This window comes from Leptinotarsa decemlineata, unplaced genomic scaffold (assembly GCF_025532065.1).
Source record: "Leptinotarsa decemlineata unplaced genomic scaffold, Ldec_3_MD MMD2_tig00026294_RagTag_RagTag, whole genome shotgun sequence".
In the NCBI taxonomy this organism is placed as follows: Eukaryota; Metazoa; Arthropoda; class Insecta; order Coleoptera; family Chrysomelidae; genus Leptinotarsa; species Leptinotarsa decemlineata.
In genome coordinates this window covers 11694616-11711172 of record NW_027412674.1, presented here as the reverse complement: position 1 = coordinate 11711172, position 16557 = coordinate 11694616, and the positions used below count along the sequence as shown (strand labels likewise).

Here is a 16557-nt window from a genome sequence, read left to right as displayed (position 1 = left end):
GTAATTACAAATAAAAGTGGTAAAAAACATAGAAAGTTTCAATTCTCTTTTCTTCATTATGATTTCCTACAAGTAGTAACGGCTACATCCATCAATTTATAGAAATCATATTTTTCAATTCTATACCAATAAAGAATTCATTCTTTAGGTTCAAATATATGTAGTCTTATGAAAACATTCATTGTGACATTCATCATAACTTAGTCTCAAAATTGTAAGTGATATTGTAAGTTTACAGTGTCAATAGGAATCATATAATACAATACATACATATCGAGTGGTCCAACGAAAACTATGCACCTTGCTTTTCTCCTTTTTTTGTAACTTAACACAAAAATGCTCGGATAAGTCAATTTTGCTTTTGAGTGGGACACATTTTAGATGCATTTTTCTACCTGTGCCTTCAACCCCCTAGCGAGGGTGAGTAACAACCCTAAAATTTTAAATGGAAAGTGGGGTCGAGTGATATATCATTTGAAAGGGCACAAAATTCTCTTTCCAATGATACCTAATTTGTTGTATTTATTTGAATAGTTATAAAAAAAGCAAGAACATTTACTCGATACTTCTGGTGTTAATGAAAATGCGGAAAAACGGCATTTTTATCACTACTACCTACATTCCTCAATTTCTCTCGTGCGTTTTTTTGGTTCAAATAACAACAGCAGATAAGTGTACAAAAAAAATTAGGCAAACGTTCATTGATTCAGTTCGGTTGCTTTTGAAAGTATTTCAACTTTACTGTAAAAATGGTTTATTCCATTCCTGAACGAGGTGAAATTGTTAAACTTTATTCTCAACATAATAGTTGTGCTAGACTTACTGCTCGCCTCTTTAATAACAGTCATCCCGGGAAAAATGTGAATGATTCGTACGTTGCCAAGTTAGTCCAAAAGTTTGTCGATACCGGATCTGTCTGTAATGTGAAACACCAGCCACGGAAACCGATCAGAAATGAAGCAGTGGAAGTCGCTGTTTTGGGACATGTTGAATTGGATCATACTCAAAGTACCCCTCAGCTTGCTGCAGCCTCAGGCGTGTCCCGTTCGTCCATAATACGGATATTAAAAGCCTATAAATTTCATCCGTACAAAATTAAATTAGTACAGGAACTCAATGAAGATGATCCTGATAGAAGGCTGCAATTTTGTGAACAACTGAGCCAGCTACTAATTGATGATCCGCACCTATCATTCAACACGTGCTTTTCCGATGAGAGTACTTTTTTTTTAATGGAGCTGTGAATAGCCATAATTGCCGTTACTGGGATAACAGTAACCCACACTTATTCCGAGAGGTCCATACCCAGTACCCTCAAAAAATCAATGTCTGGTGTGGCATATTAGGTAGTCATATCGTAGGGTCACTTTTTATTCCTGGGAATTTAACTGGTGAGGTCTACCTGAACATGCTTGAAGATACAATTGATCCTCTCATAACAGAAATAATTGAAAATGACCAAAATCATAATGATGATCGGCTTCATTTCCAGCAAGATATAGCACCTCCTCACTATGTTGCATCGGTAAGAGAGTTTTTAGATGACCGGTTTCCTGGACGGTGAATTGAAAGGAGAGGCCCCATCGAATGGCCTGCCAGGTCACCTGATTTATCGCCTTTAGACTTTTTCCTTTGGGGACACTTGAAAAATAAATGTTTTGCTACGCAGCCCGAGTCCATAGGAGATCTTCGCCAACGAATTACAGCAGAGTGCAGAAGTATAACACCTGATATGCTACAGAATGTTAGGAATAGATTTGAACAAAATCTGTATTATTGTATGGAAGCAAATGGGTCACATTTTCAGCACTTGCTGAAGTAGGATTCTACTAAGTCAATTACACATTTCAAAGTACTGGGTTGTATTTGTTTTTCTTCATAATACCTACATGTTTGAGTGAAATACAACAAATTAGGTATCATTGGAAAGAGAATTTTGTGCCCTTTCAAGTGATATATCACTCGACCCCACTTTCCATTTAAAATTTTAGGGTTGTTACTCACCCTCGCTAGGGGGTTGAAGGCACAGGTAGAAAAATACATCTGAATTGTGTCCCCCTCAAAAGCAAAATTGACCTGTCCGAGCATTTTTGCGTTAAATTACAAAAAAAGGAGAAAAGCAGGGTGCATACTTTTCGTTGGACCATTCTGTATAATACATTTAATGAAGTTAATGTATACATCTAATGTATAAGTTTTGGAAATGTCCTTATATAACGAAATTGCAGTAAATTTAGTTACAAATAAAAGAGGTAAAAAAATTTCAATTATTTTTTCTTCATTATGATGAAAAACTTAGCACATATGGATTTCAATGTCTCCATTGTAAATTAAAAATTCGACTTTTCCAAGGAAAAAAAGGAAAAACTCGTTGGTAGAACCAGTTCAGTTTCTCTCAAATATAGATCGAGTTTTTTCATCAAATAGGTACATTCATCTCGATAACTTCAATCCTACCGAAACTGTATTGAAAATATATCTGGCTTTTACTTCGAATTGCATCCTATTATACGAGGTATATTAAAAAAATAAGGTGAGAGTTCAAATTTCGCGGGCTGCGAACATTCGATTAGATTAGGAGTTTTGAGTGGTTGTCGATTTTCTGCTATTTAAATAAATGGATCAAAGAATTTGCCTCCAATGTTGTCCAAAAAATTAAATTGAGTGCTCAAAAACACTTGAAATGTCTACAGTGGCATACGGTGATTGTTCTCTGAATCGGAAGAATATTAACAAGATTTTCACAGGAGGTCGAGAAAATGTGAATGACTACGCTCGTCCTCGAAGCCCCAGCACATCAACAACCGATGAAAAATTTGTGGAAGTTACAAAAATTGTTACGGAGAATCATCGAGTCACTATTAGAGAAGTTGCTGAGGGTATTGGTATTTTGGTTGGTTCATGCCATTCAATTTTTTCGGAAACTTCAGGCATAAATTGTGTGGCAGCGAAGTTCATCCCAAAATTGCTGAATTTTGACCAAAAAAAAATTATCGCATGAGCATCGCTCAGGAATTGTTTATTGACGTCTACGGCGACCCAGATTTGCTTAAAAGAGTCATAACTGGTGACGAATCATGGATATATATGGTTATAAAATCGAAACCAAAGTCCAATCGTCCCAATTGAAGAGCCAAGACCAAAAGAACACGCCAAATTCGATCAAATGTCAAGGTTTTGCTCACTGTTTTCTTCGATTACCGTGGCGTATTGCATCAGGAGACAAACGTCTGGTATTGTGGAAAAACAATTCGTAGCTTTTGCTCACTTCTTATTGCTTATTATTATTTTTTGGCCAAAAACAACACCGTAATCATGCTTCAGCCACCGTATTCACCAGATTTGCCCCCCTGCGATTTTTTTTGTTCTCAAGTTTGAAGATACCCATGAAAGGACGGCGTTCTGTGACGATTGAGAAGATAAAAATCGAATTGCTGAGCGCTCAAGAACATACCAAAAAGATGTTATCAGAACTGCTTCCAGGATTGGAAAAAACGCTGGCACAAGTGTTTCATATCTGAGGGGGAATACTTTGAAAGTAACATAATAGAAATTGATGAATAGGTAAATATTTTTTGAGTAAAATGAAAATTCACCTTCTTTTTGAACATACTTCTTATAGTGGTACTGACAAAAGCTCTGTATTTACCCAAATTAAGTAACTTCAATCTCACTTTCTTTCGAACCGAAACGGATTGTCTTTTGAAGGCGAGTCGGTAGTTTGATCTTGATTATGTACGAGGGAGACCCCAAAATAAACGTGAATTTCGTCATAACTTTTTCATTTCTCAATGTTTTAACACCAAATTTTGATCACCTTCAAAGTATTCGCCATTGACCACAACATACTTCTCCAAACGATTCTTCCATTGTTTAAAACAGTTTTTAAATTCACTCATAAGGATGTCTTTTGAGCCTTCCAGCGATTTTTGTTTCACCTCCTCCACAGTGGCAAAACACTTTCCTTTCATATTCCTTTCGAATATCTGGGGAACGAAAAGAAGTCACAGGTGGTTTGATCATGATGGAAGAATCAGTCGCCTGTGCGCCGAAGATCTGCCCTTTTCTTCCGGATACTCTCCCATCTTTTGAAAACCTCCAAGTAGAACTTCTGGTTGACAGTTTGACCCGGAGGAACGACCTTGACGTGCACAACACATCTGCAATCGAAGAAACAAATGAGCATTGTCTTGGTGTGTTTAACTTCACTTGGCGAGCTTTTTTGAGACGAGGAGAGTCAGCTGCCTTAAACTAGCTTGATTGCTGCTTCGTTTTGGGGTCGTATCCATAGCACCACGATTCACCACCAGTAATCGCCTTGGAAAAAATTCAGGGTCCTCTTCGAGCTGATTTTGAAGCTCAAAACATGCCTGATGTCGATGCTCTGTTTGCTCGTCTGTGAGAAGGCGCGGGACGAATTTGGCTGCAGTCATGTGCAAATCTTTGGATAAAATTCTCTGAATCGAACTCCATGAAATTCTCGACATCTCACAGAGTTGATCAATTTGGCGACGGTCTTCACGAACGAGGGAATTGAACTGTCACTGATGTGAGTAATCAGGATCATGCTAATTTTCAACCGCGCAACTCAGTAGACGGTACCTAATTTTCCAAGTTTACAGCAGTTGATTTTTCAAAGCTGTCGTCTCTACCAAATATTTCCTAGCTTGAAAAAATTATTTTGAAAAGTAAAAATCAATTTGTTCACATACGTATAGTCACACTGAGCTCTTGAACAATCATTCGCGACAGGTCTAATCCATCCATTCATGTTAAATTCAGACAAACAATATTGAGAAAAAGTTTGTTTTCGAAACTTTTTGTATTTTTTTTAACATGTCCCATTCCCGTCAATTCCAACTGCGACAGCTGTTTCGCTCGAGTCATAATCAGATGAACTATCTTCTTTCTATTTCCACTTTAATTTGTTTCATTTAAGTTATAATACACGAAACAGTCGAGACTTTTAGTTTCAAAATATTGGAGGTTATATGGTTCATGATATGAATGAAAATATTTAAAAATATTCTTCTTCTCATTCATCATGTAATGGCCTCACTACTAAGACTATAACGTATTAGCTGTCAGCTTGGAGTGCTGTCTGCGGATAGCCTCAGTTGCTGAGGCCATTGAATCGAAAAGAAGAAGGAGAGGGCTGTCCACTGCCTCTTCTTCCATATTTTTTTCAATATTGATAATGAAAAATTCCGCTACTTTATGTTCAAATCCGCTACAGTAGCGGAATTCCGATACGGTTGGCAACTCTGAGGTGGTGTGACATTAACGGACATGTCACAGTATTTCTGTATACAGTAGTTTCACTCAGCGTCGGTCCCTTTGATGTCGGTGTCCAGGAGTTTCATTTTTTATAATGATGACGTATTTGACACTAATGACATTTCTCCCTACTACAATCTCAACCAAAGCGTGTATACACTGCTCAACATAACAACTATTCATATAAACTGCTCAAAAAAAAACAGTCTATGAAAACCATGTTGGGCACCTGAGAAAATTGTACAAATGATAATTTTGCATTTGTGTAATATTGAAGTAACCCAGATCATTTGGGCAATGATGAACTAAGTTTCAAGTAGATTTTAAAAATTCATGGAATCGGCAGATGTTCATATTCGAATGTGACAAAATATATTTTCATTTCAACAAGAAAAAAGACAAGATAAAGAACGTGTTTTGTTATTCATGAACCATGGTACGAATCCATGCGAAATTTCTTTGTAGTGATTTTTGGGGCCAAATATAGCATATTCATTTATTGATTGGAGAATTCAAGATGGCGGACGAGTTTGCCGATTCGATTATATTAAGGACAAATTATTAAAAATATTCCTAATCGAATTCATCACTCAAGATTAAGGAATCTGTAGAGCCTATTCTTTCTGAATTATGTAGTTACTATTCAGGACTTGAAGAAGTAAAAAAGTAATTAAGTATGTAGTGTTCAATCATACAAAAATAATTTTTTTGTATGTATGTACTAACTATAAATGTATGTGAGAGTTTTCGGAGTCGGAAGTTATGAATTATTTACACTGTAAGATAATAGGTTGTTTTGCTGCTTCCAGCTTTTATCCAAGTAAAAATTGATAATAAAATCACTGACAAGTCCAAATGCATTTTGACTATACCATTATATCTGTTTTCCGACAGAAAACAACTACTTCTTTAGCTAATAACTCGACATATATTGACAAATGTTGATATTTGAATCTATACAAGTCTAGATGTCTAATCAACCCCGAAAAGTTGCTGCGTAGATTAAAAACAGTTATTCTAAATGAAACATGTCCTATTAGTCAGCAACTTCTTATATAATGTAAATTTGACTATCAAAAATACCTTACGACTGTTAACCTTTCGGAATCCAAGTCGCCTCAGACATAATTGCAAAGATTCTCACTTTGAAGAAACAACTTTGCAAGAGCTCTCTAGGACAAATAGTGGGACTTCGCCTGATTCGAACAAGGAACCAACTGCGAACCGTTTTGAAGTGTTCCTCATCAGTGCAGACCATGCTATCACGGTTGTATACACACAGGGACTCGTTATTCCTCCTAAAGAGCTCTTGCACAGTACCATGGTTCATGAATAACAAAACTCGTTCTTCATCTTGTCTTTTTTCTTGTTGAAATTAAAGTATATTTTGTCACATCCGATCCCATGAATTTTTAAAATCTACTTGAAACATAGTTCATCATTGTCGAAATGATCTGGGTTACTTGAATATTACACAAATGCAAAATTATCATTTGTACAATTTTCTTAGGTGCCCAACATGGTTTTCATCGACTGTATTTTTTTGAGCAGTTTGTATGAATATTTGTTATGTTGAGCAGTGTTTAAACGCTTTGATTGCATGCCTGTCTTAAACTCGTCGTTTGCGCAGACCTAAGACATCGACGCGTGGGTCTGCGCGTAGGAAAATTCAAACCACAAATCAGCCTTTATGAAATTACTGTATACAAAATACTGTGGACATATGGTCAGTAGGTTCCCCCACTCTCCCTCCCCACCACAACGTAATTACCGTTTTTTTGAGTCCACCGTCGTATTTAATGGTGTCATGTTTAATCCTAATGAAATGAAGTGTTTTGCCAAATATTACGGCATTTCTAAAAATGACTATCAGCAGGAGATGGAATAGTGACTGAAATGGAAAATCTGCTATTCATATATATATTCGAATTCTTCTTGAAAAATCACGTAAATAAAACTAAACTGAATTTTAATGTTTTCTCAAATGACCTCTTTCGTGAGGGTGTGTACTTCCTCAGACGATTGTTAAATGAGTATGAGTAATGAGGCGATTTTTATCTCGGATTTTTCTTTTCAGTGGTTTCTCAGTCTTATACCGCGAACGTAATGGATGAGAGCGTTCTCAAGGGCAACACCGCGATATTCAAGTGTCACATTCCGAGCTTTGTTAGTGACTTTGTCTACGTCACTTCCTGGCTGCAGAACGACGGGCATGAGATTTTAATTCAGGATGGACTTTATGGTGTGTGTTTCTGTGCAAACCGTATAATATTAAAATCGTTTCCTATATATCCCTTTCTACCGTTTCCTTGTTCCTTCTTCTCTCATGCAGTAAGAATGATGAACATTCTAAAAATTGTCTGAAACAACTATCAGTACTTTGTAACAAAAATTGAATAATACGAGGATTTTTAAAAATTACTACAGAAGTTCTGCTACTCGACATTCGCCTGTCTTTTTTTTTAAGGACAAAACACAAGCACTACAGGAAAATCCATAAGGCTCTCTAAGGACGGTGCCTGTGTTAAAGTAGCTGAAGATTGAATCCATTTGGAAAAAAGTTCTCAGGAAGTTCAACCCACATAAACGCAATTCTCCAGATGTACTGAGTTAAACTTCAAATCGATGAGCAGCCACAGTCCGTCGGATATTTCTTATACAGGGTGTAACATAAGTACGTTAAAATATTCAAGTGACGTATTCCTGAGACAATTTTAAGAAAAAAAAGTCTTTATGAACTTGTGTCGTTTCGGAGATATGGGGTGTTGAAATTGAATTTTTTTGTTCGCTTTTTGAAAATAACTCTTGCGAAAAATAAGTTATTTGCACGAAAATCGGTACCCGGGTTTTTTTACGTGAGAAATCATAATTTCCTATTAATTTTCATGTAACATCTAGAGAGCGCTGCGTACGCTGTCATTATTTATTTCAAATCGCCCTAACTTTTTTAACAGTAAACTTTTGGTGAAAAAACCGCACCTTTTTCAAGTAAAAAAGGTACACCTCCTTAACAACGCTGGAGGTGATCGTTTTCGAGATATTTACAATTTTCTATATCGATGCATATTACTTTATAGCCAAATTTGATTTCAGTAATTTTTGTCACTCTCCGCTTGCAAATTAAGTTGATTAAATCGAGTAGGCTATGAAAGTTTGTTTATAAAAATAGTTCGCTGTCACATTTTCAACTATTAATTGACAAATTCATAGTTCGGAGTTTATAAAGTGATTTTTTGGTACCATGCCCGACTTTACGAATGCTGAAATGGCTGATATGGTTTTTGCATACGGCTTGGCTGACGGAAATCGAAGCGAGGCTAGACTCATCTATCAGAAAAGGTATCCCCAACGCGTGACTCCTTGTGCAGCGACATTCGCGAATCTTTTCCGGCGACTTTACGAATCTGGAAGCTTTGAAACAAATTCGGCAGTAGGACGGCCACGGACTACAAGAACTGTAGAATTGGAGGAGGCGGTTCTTGAAGAAATTAGTAAACATCCAGAGACAAGTACAAGAAAAATTAGTCAAACTTTAAATGTGAGTCACACGACAGTTTACAGAATTATAAAGGAACAACAATTATATCCTTATCATATTCAGCGTGTCCAGGCACTTACGCTACGTGATTTCCAACCACGTATCGAATTTGCTCAATGGCTTCAAAGAAAAGTCGAACAACATCCGCAAATTTTATCGAAAATCCTCTTCACAGATGAGGCTAACTTTTCAAGAAATGGTATCATGAACTTCCATAACAACCACATCTGGGCGGAAGATAACCAACGTGTGATAACGCAAACTCATTTCCAAGACAGATTATCTTGTAATGTATAGGTAGGCATAATTGGGCCCTATTTTCTCCCCTTACGTTTGAATGGAGATGCTAACCTACATTTTTTGGAACCAAAGCTTCCCCAACTTATGGAAGATGTTCCCATTGGTCTCCGAAATCACTTCTGGTTTATGCACGATGGAGCTCCTGCTCATTTCAATGTGATAGCAAGAAATTTTTCAGACGTAGCATATCCCCAACGATGGATAGGAAGAGGAGGCACTGAGAATTGGCCCCCGAGGTCACCGGACCTCAATCCCGTCGATTTTTTCTTCTGGGGACATAAATCACTAGTTTATGCTAGCCCCATTGAAAACGAGGAAATGTTGAGGGATCGCATCATAGCTTGCTGCGAAACGATAAGAAACACTCCGGGCCTTTCTCAACGGGTACGGAATTCTTCAATGAGGAGAGCAGAAGCTTGTATTACTGTTGAGGGGTTGTCACTGTGAACAGTTCTTGTAATAGTTGTTTCGTTCAATTTTTATATGTTTATTTTCCTAATAAATAACATAGTACTTCTCCGAATTGTTTTTTTTTTCACAAACTCCGAAATCTAGCACTTTCTAATTGAATAATTAAACCTGACTTTTTTTTTATTTGGATTGAATAAGCAGTTCGATAATGCTCAGTTTAGAAGAAGTATGTACGGGTATATTGCATATAAAGTTTGATGGAAATAACTAAAATTGCAAAAAACTTATGACAAAAACCTACCATGTTTTGAATAATTTAAACAATCTGTATTTCGATGGAGAAATTTTATAGGAAAAAGTTGTTCATTTTGACGAGATTCACCACTTACTTAGTTTTTGTAATGTTCTCAGCAACTTACTTAAAGCTAAGTAATATGCATCGATATAGAAAATTGTAAATATCTCGAAAACGATCACCTCAGCGTTGTTGAGGAGGTGTACCTTGTTTACTTGGAAAAGTTGTGGCAATTAGGTTTTTTCATGAAAAGTACCAAAAGTTTACTGTCAAAAAAAGGCAATTTGAAATAAATAATGACAGCGTACGCAGCGCCCTCTAGATGTTACATGAAAATTAATACGAAATTATGATTTCCCATGTCAAAAAAACCTGGGGTATCGAATTTCGTGTAAATAACTTATTTTTTGCAAGAGCTATTTTCAAAAAGCGAACAAAAAAATTCTATTTCAACACCCCGTATCACCGAAACGAAGCATTTTTGGACAAAAGTTCATGTAGACTTTTTTTCTTAAAATTGTCTCAGAAATACATCGCTTGAATATTTTAACGTATTTATGGTATACCCTGTATGTACCGCTCTTGGTGGAATCAAATGTGCCAAGTCACTTGAACACCTCTCGTAGAAGAATTCATAGAAAAGTGACAAATCGCCAACCTTTCTTCGATGTTCTAGACTCTCAAGGTTGCAAGTGATGTTACTGTCTCCAATCAGGAGGATAGCTCTTTTCTGGATGGAATCCAGGTTCGGAACAGTGTTCCAAACTTTTGAGAAGTAGCCTTTGCAATCCCAGCGACATGATTGTGCTAAAACATATTGGTGTCCTTTTTAAACTCCAACAAACTTATCAAGGCAGAAAGCGGAATTGTCTTTCCTGACATTATTACATCCGGTTCGGAGACATTTATCTTTTTGGAGAAAACCGATGCCTGGGTTTTTGTGGCATTTAATTGAACCTAGTTACTTCCACCCCAATTCGAAATCATTTCTAGATCCTCATTAAGATTTGCAACCTTCTGCTGCCGGTGAAGATGTGCATCCGCAGCTGATGTCCTGGAGCCATATTGATGATCGCTCAAGATGTTGAAGCCTTCAAAATATTTAAGGATATGATGATTTACGGCTTTCTCCATGATTTTTGATATCGATGATAGCAAAGCGACTGATCTATGGAAAATGTTTCTTGCCCTTTTTGGGAATAGGCTGAACGCCAGCAATCTTTCAACAAGAAGGAAAAACCTCTGTTGAAATGAACCGAATTCGGCATGACTAGATACAAGACCACTGTTGGACATTGACACTGATTGGTATAAGAAGTATGCTCAAAAAATAAGGTTTAACTTTCGTGGACTGCGTACATTCCATTAGCGATTTTTTATTTTTTTTAACTGGTACATTCATCTCGAATATACGTTCACAGTTTCAGCTGTTTAGTTTGTTAGTGAAAGGTATAAAAGTCAGAAGTGTTTTACGTATTCGGCGATTTTCTGCTACCAACGAGATTGATGTCGAGGTTTTGAGTTTAAAGTCGAAATTATGAGTTGAAAGTTGTAATTTCGAATTTCAAATCAAAATTACGAGACCAAAGTGAAAATTTAGAGTTCAAAGTATTTATTTCGAAATTACGAAATCAAAGTCGAAATTTTAAAATTACGAGATGAAGGTCGAAATTTCGAGATAAAAGTCGTAACTTCGAGTTCAAAGTCAAGATTAAAGTTGTTATTTTGAAATTGAACTCGAAATTACGACTTTGATCTAAAAATTTCTAGTTTAAATTCGTAATTTCGAGTTTGAAGTCGAAATTACGAGTTGAAAGTCGTAATTTCGAATTTGAAGTAAAAATCATGAGATGAAAGTAAATATTTCGAGTATTCATTTTGAAATTATGGAATTCAAGTCCAAATTTTGAAATTACGAGATAAAGGTCGAAAGTTCGAGTTTAAAGTCGTAATTTCGAGTTCAAAGTCGAGATTAAAGTCGTAATTTCGAAATTGAACTCGAAATTACGTAAAAATTTCGAGTCTAAAGTCGTAATTTCGAGTTTGAAGTCGAAATTTCGAATTTCAAGTTGAAATTTCGAGTTTGAAGTGTTAATTTCTAAATTACGAGATTGAAATCATAATTTTTAAATTTCGAGTTTGAAGTCGAAATTACGAGTTAAAAGTTGTAATTTCGAATTTCAAGTAAAAATCACGAGATCAAAGTAAATATTTCGAGTTTGTCGAAATTTTCAAATTACGAGATTAAGGTCGAAAATTCGAGATTAAAGTCGTAATTTCGAGTTCAAAGTCGAGATTAAACTCGTAATTTTGAAATTGAACTCGAAATTACGACTTTGATCTAAAAATTTCTAGTTTAAAGCCGTAATTTCGAGTTTGAAGTCTTAATTTCTAAATTACGAGATTGAAATCATAATTTTTAAATTTCGAGTTTGAAGTCGAAATTACGAGTTAAAAGTTGTAATTTCGAATTTCAAGTAAAAATCACGAGATCAAAGTAAATATTTCGAGTTTAAAGTATTTATTTCGAAATTATGGAATTAAAGTAGAAATTTTCAAATTACGAGATTAAGATCGAAAATTCGAGATTAAAGTCGTAATTTCTAGTTCAAAGTCGAGATTAAAGTCGTAACTTTGAAACTTAACTCGAAATCACGACTTTGATCTAAAAATTTCTAGTTTAAAGTCGTAATTTCGAGTTTGAAATCGTAATTTCTAAATTACGAGATTAGGGTAGAAGTTTCTAGTTTGAATTCGAAATTGCGAGTTGAAAGTCGTAATTTCGAATTTTACGTCAAAATTTCGATATCGAAGTTAAAATTTCGAGTTTAAAGTATTAATTTCGAAATTACGAGATTAAAGTCGAAATTTTGAACTCATGAGATTGAGATTGAAATTCCGAATTTAAAGTCGTAATTTCGAAATTACGAGATTAAAGTCGAAATTTCTAGTTCTAAAGTCGAAATTTCCAAGAAACAAATAATAAAATTAAGTGGTCCTCCTGCGCTCCTCTTCATTTCAATTATCTCTTACAATAATTCCATTACCCTACATCGATTTTTTCAATCAGCCAGAACGTGACTTTGACAAAAGAAAACAACACAACAAATTGTGCCTCTATATGAATTCATCGAGACCTTTGAGGAAGGAAATGAATTTGGATCACTCGTCTCGTCGGCTGGAACCTTTAAGCAAATCCATCTGCGATCGCGATAAAAGAAACGGAAATGACACTTTCGGTATGAAGTAGTCTGCAAATATTTACATCGGAAGAGTGTTGATAAAATCTGGAATACAACACTCGAAGCTGGGGTGAAAATAATCAATGAATTTGGCGGATCGATATAAGATGTTTACATGAACTGATGGCTTATAAACAATCCTTATAAATATTTTGATTTAGAATTCCAGCGCAGAAACTCTTCTTAGACCATGTACTAATATATCGTCTTTAAAAAGAGTGCTAATTTAGTTTTTTTGTCAATTTTGGGAATAGAAAATATTGAAAAATCATATTATTCCCGAATGAATAAAATATAGTTCATATTATAAAAATATTCCATACCGAATATAAAAATGCAAGTAAACTATACAAAATTTTTCCTTTTTTTTTTTACCAAACAGTAAATGTATGGAAAAAGTTAATAGTATTCTTCATTGGGATAAATAATTTTTATAGTTTTCACTATTGTTGAAAACCTTATAGACAATCAAAACAATAACTCTGAGAGAAGCACTTTTGTGCTAGTCCCAGAGTTTTTACAAAAAATAGGAAAAATCTCTTTTGAGATGAACTGTTTTTTTTTTGTTTTCGAAAAAGTTTTTCCACTCTGGTGTTGATATGTCATGAAACAGGTTTAATGGAATCTTTCAACAGGTGTTCACACATTTTCAGTTTGACAAAAAGTAGTGAGGCCATAAATCAGGAGAATATGGGCAGCATGTCATCATGTTTGAAGTCGTAATTTCGAAATTACGACTTCAAATTCCGAATTTCGACCTTAATCTTGTGATTTCAAAATTACGACCTCAATCTCGTAATTTCGGACTTGAGACTTAAAACTCGAAATTTTGACTTCAAATTCGAAATTATGACTTTTAACTCGCAAATTTCGAATTTAAACTCATAATTTCGAAATTAGGGCTTCAAACTCGAAATTACAACTTTTAACGCACAAATTTCGAATTTGAACTCAAAATTTCGACTTTAATATCGTAATTTCGAAATTACGACTTCAGACTCGAAATTACGACTTTTAACGCGCAAATTTCGAATTTAAACTTTAAATTACGACTTCAAACTTGAAATTACAACTTTTTACTCGCAGATTTCGAGGCCATAAATCAGGAGAATATGGGCAAGATGTCATCATGTTTGAAGTCTTAATTTCGAAATTACGAAGTCAAATTCCAAATTTCGACGTTATTCTTGTGATTTCAAAATTACGACTATAATCTCGTAACTTTGAAATTAGGACTTTAAACTCGAAATTTCAATTTTGATCTTGTAATTTTTTGACTTTAAATTCGAAATATCTACTTCAAACTTGAAAATTTCGACTTTAAACTCGAAATTTCGAAATTACGACTTCAAACTCGAAATTTCGAGATCAAAGTCGTAATTTCGACTTTTATTTCAAAACTGCGACTTTGAACTCGAAATTACGACTTTAAACTCGAAATTTCGACCTTAATTTCGCAATTTCAAAATTACGACCTCATTATCGTAATTTCGCGTTCAAATTCGTAATTTCGAGATTCGAGTCGTTATTTGGAGATTAAAGTCGAAATTTCGAGTTTCAAAGTCATAATTTACAAGAAACGAATAATAAAAATATGTGGCTCGTCTGCGTTTCCATGAAAATGTGTTTCATTTCAAATTTTGTTTCCATCTTGTAAGTAGTTTCCTGCTTTACAACGTTATTTTCGGCATCGAAACATGTAAATCGAATCGTTCGTCAAATCGAAGTATTTATTCCTATCAGTGGCTGTTTACACTACAAAGCACTATTCGATTTTTTTTGCGTAGGGATCTCTTAAATGGTAAAAGTCGATTAATTTGTGGTAAAGTTGCGTATTTTGAGTACTACTTGACTTGCTTATGGTTCCGGAGATATACTAGAATATACGAATTTGAAATTATCGCCTGTTTATTCGATGAAAAGGATTTCACATGGGATTTATTCAGTATGTATTCATAAATATAAATTCATAAATCGCGATGGTAACCCTCTGTGACGCCACTGGAAATAAAATTTCAAATCTGATTTCATGAAAAGAAGCCCCTTGTTACTTATAACAAACACACGTAGTTTAATCAAAATCGGCGAAAATAATTCAGAGTTATTGATAACAGAACAATATTTTTAATGAAAATATGACAATCACCGCCTGAAATTATTAACATCGTTTGAAATACACCCTGAATCCCACGAAGTGTATTCGAACCGATAAATGCATTGGAGAACACTTCAAGCAATTTTAAAGAGTTTCGTGAAACATAACATTCAATTTTCAATGAAACACTATCTAGTATGTCAAAATTAAGGAATTATTTTGCAAGATTTTCAAAATCCTTTCGTGGTAATTACGTAAAATTCTGGAATCCAATTGAAAATTATTTTGTGGGAGTATGAATGAGGTTGAATTAAAAATGTTGAAGTGGAAAACAGATAATGAATGGTGTAAATGATAATAACGTTAACTAGTTTATTATTTTCATGAAAATTGTTGATCATAACCATTATAGTCATCTACCCGTGAGAAGTACAACAAAACAAATTTTCTAGAAAATCCTGCCAGTAATGCGAGGTGCAAAGTTCAAGTACGGCCAACTTACTCAAAAATTATATTGGTTTAATAAAAATGATTTAAGACTATCTAGTAATTCTATAGACATTCGCTCGCAATCTTCAGTTTCGTAGTACATCATCGTTATCGTTTTTAAAATAAAATTTGGACATCTGGAACTCCTGCCGTGATCCTGTTGCTCCTTCCACTTCTGCCCCCCATACCACACCCTGCCCCTAGAGATAATTTCAACTCGAGAATAACATTTTTACGCAAAATGATGATTTAATATTATGTAATTGTTATTCTTGTAGTGTATTCAAAACGCTTCAAGTGAAATATCCGGCCGGTTTCCTGAATATTTATAAATTTTTCCAATGAAGACCATTACTGCTCAAACTGTCGTTATTGTTTAAAAATTTTATAAAACGAATCATTCAGAAAACCCCGATATTCACTGAATAGTTTTGAAAAAAAATGCATGACTGTACTCTTGAAAGGCGTTATATTGATCAGAAGATTTTCAAGTCATTGAGGCTGTCTCGCCGTCGATTTTTCATTTTTTAGAAGCATATTTAATCAATTTTATCATTGAATCATTACATCGTTAATACAGCTGATCAATGTAATGTCAAACAAGAAAACGTCTTACTAAAAACTGTTTTGTATTCCAACAGATAGCAAATATTTGGTTTTACCCTCCGGAGAATTGCATATTAAAGACGTAGGACCTGAAGATGGTTATAAATCATATCAATGTCGTACAAAACATAGACTCACTGGAGAAACTAGACTGAGTGCGACTAAAGGAAGGCTGGTCATTACTGGTGAGTGATTTTTGGAATTTTTTCTTACCAATCGTTCAAATATGCTACGATATCGGTAAAAAATCCCACAATAAATGATGACACCGATTTTTTTGCTAATGATATAAACGAACACTCAC

General features: G+C 34.8%; 1 protein-coding gene across 50 annotated transcripts in view; it reads left to right on the top strand.

Moving 5' to 3' along the window:
- The window catches only part of Dscam1 (Down syndrome cell adhesion molecule 1), a 204929-nt gene that overhangs the window by 88084 nt on the left and 100288 nt on the right, over window positions 1–16557 (top strand). For all 50 annotated transcript variants that reach the window (XM_074180400.1, XM_074180382.1, XM_074180379.1 and 47 more), the window contains exon 4: window positions 16289–16438. In XM_074180400.1, coding sequence (XP_074036501.1) covers window positions 16289–16438 — 150 coding nt within the window. The remainder of the gene's footprint in view (window positions 1–16288; window positions 16439–16557) is intronic.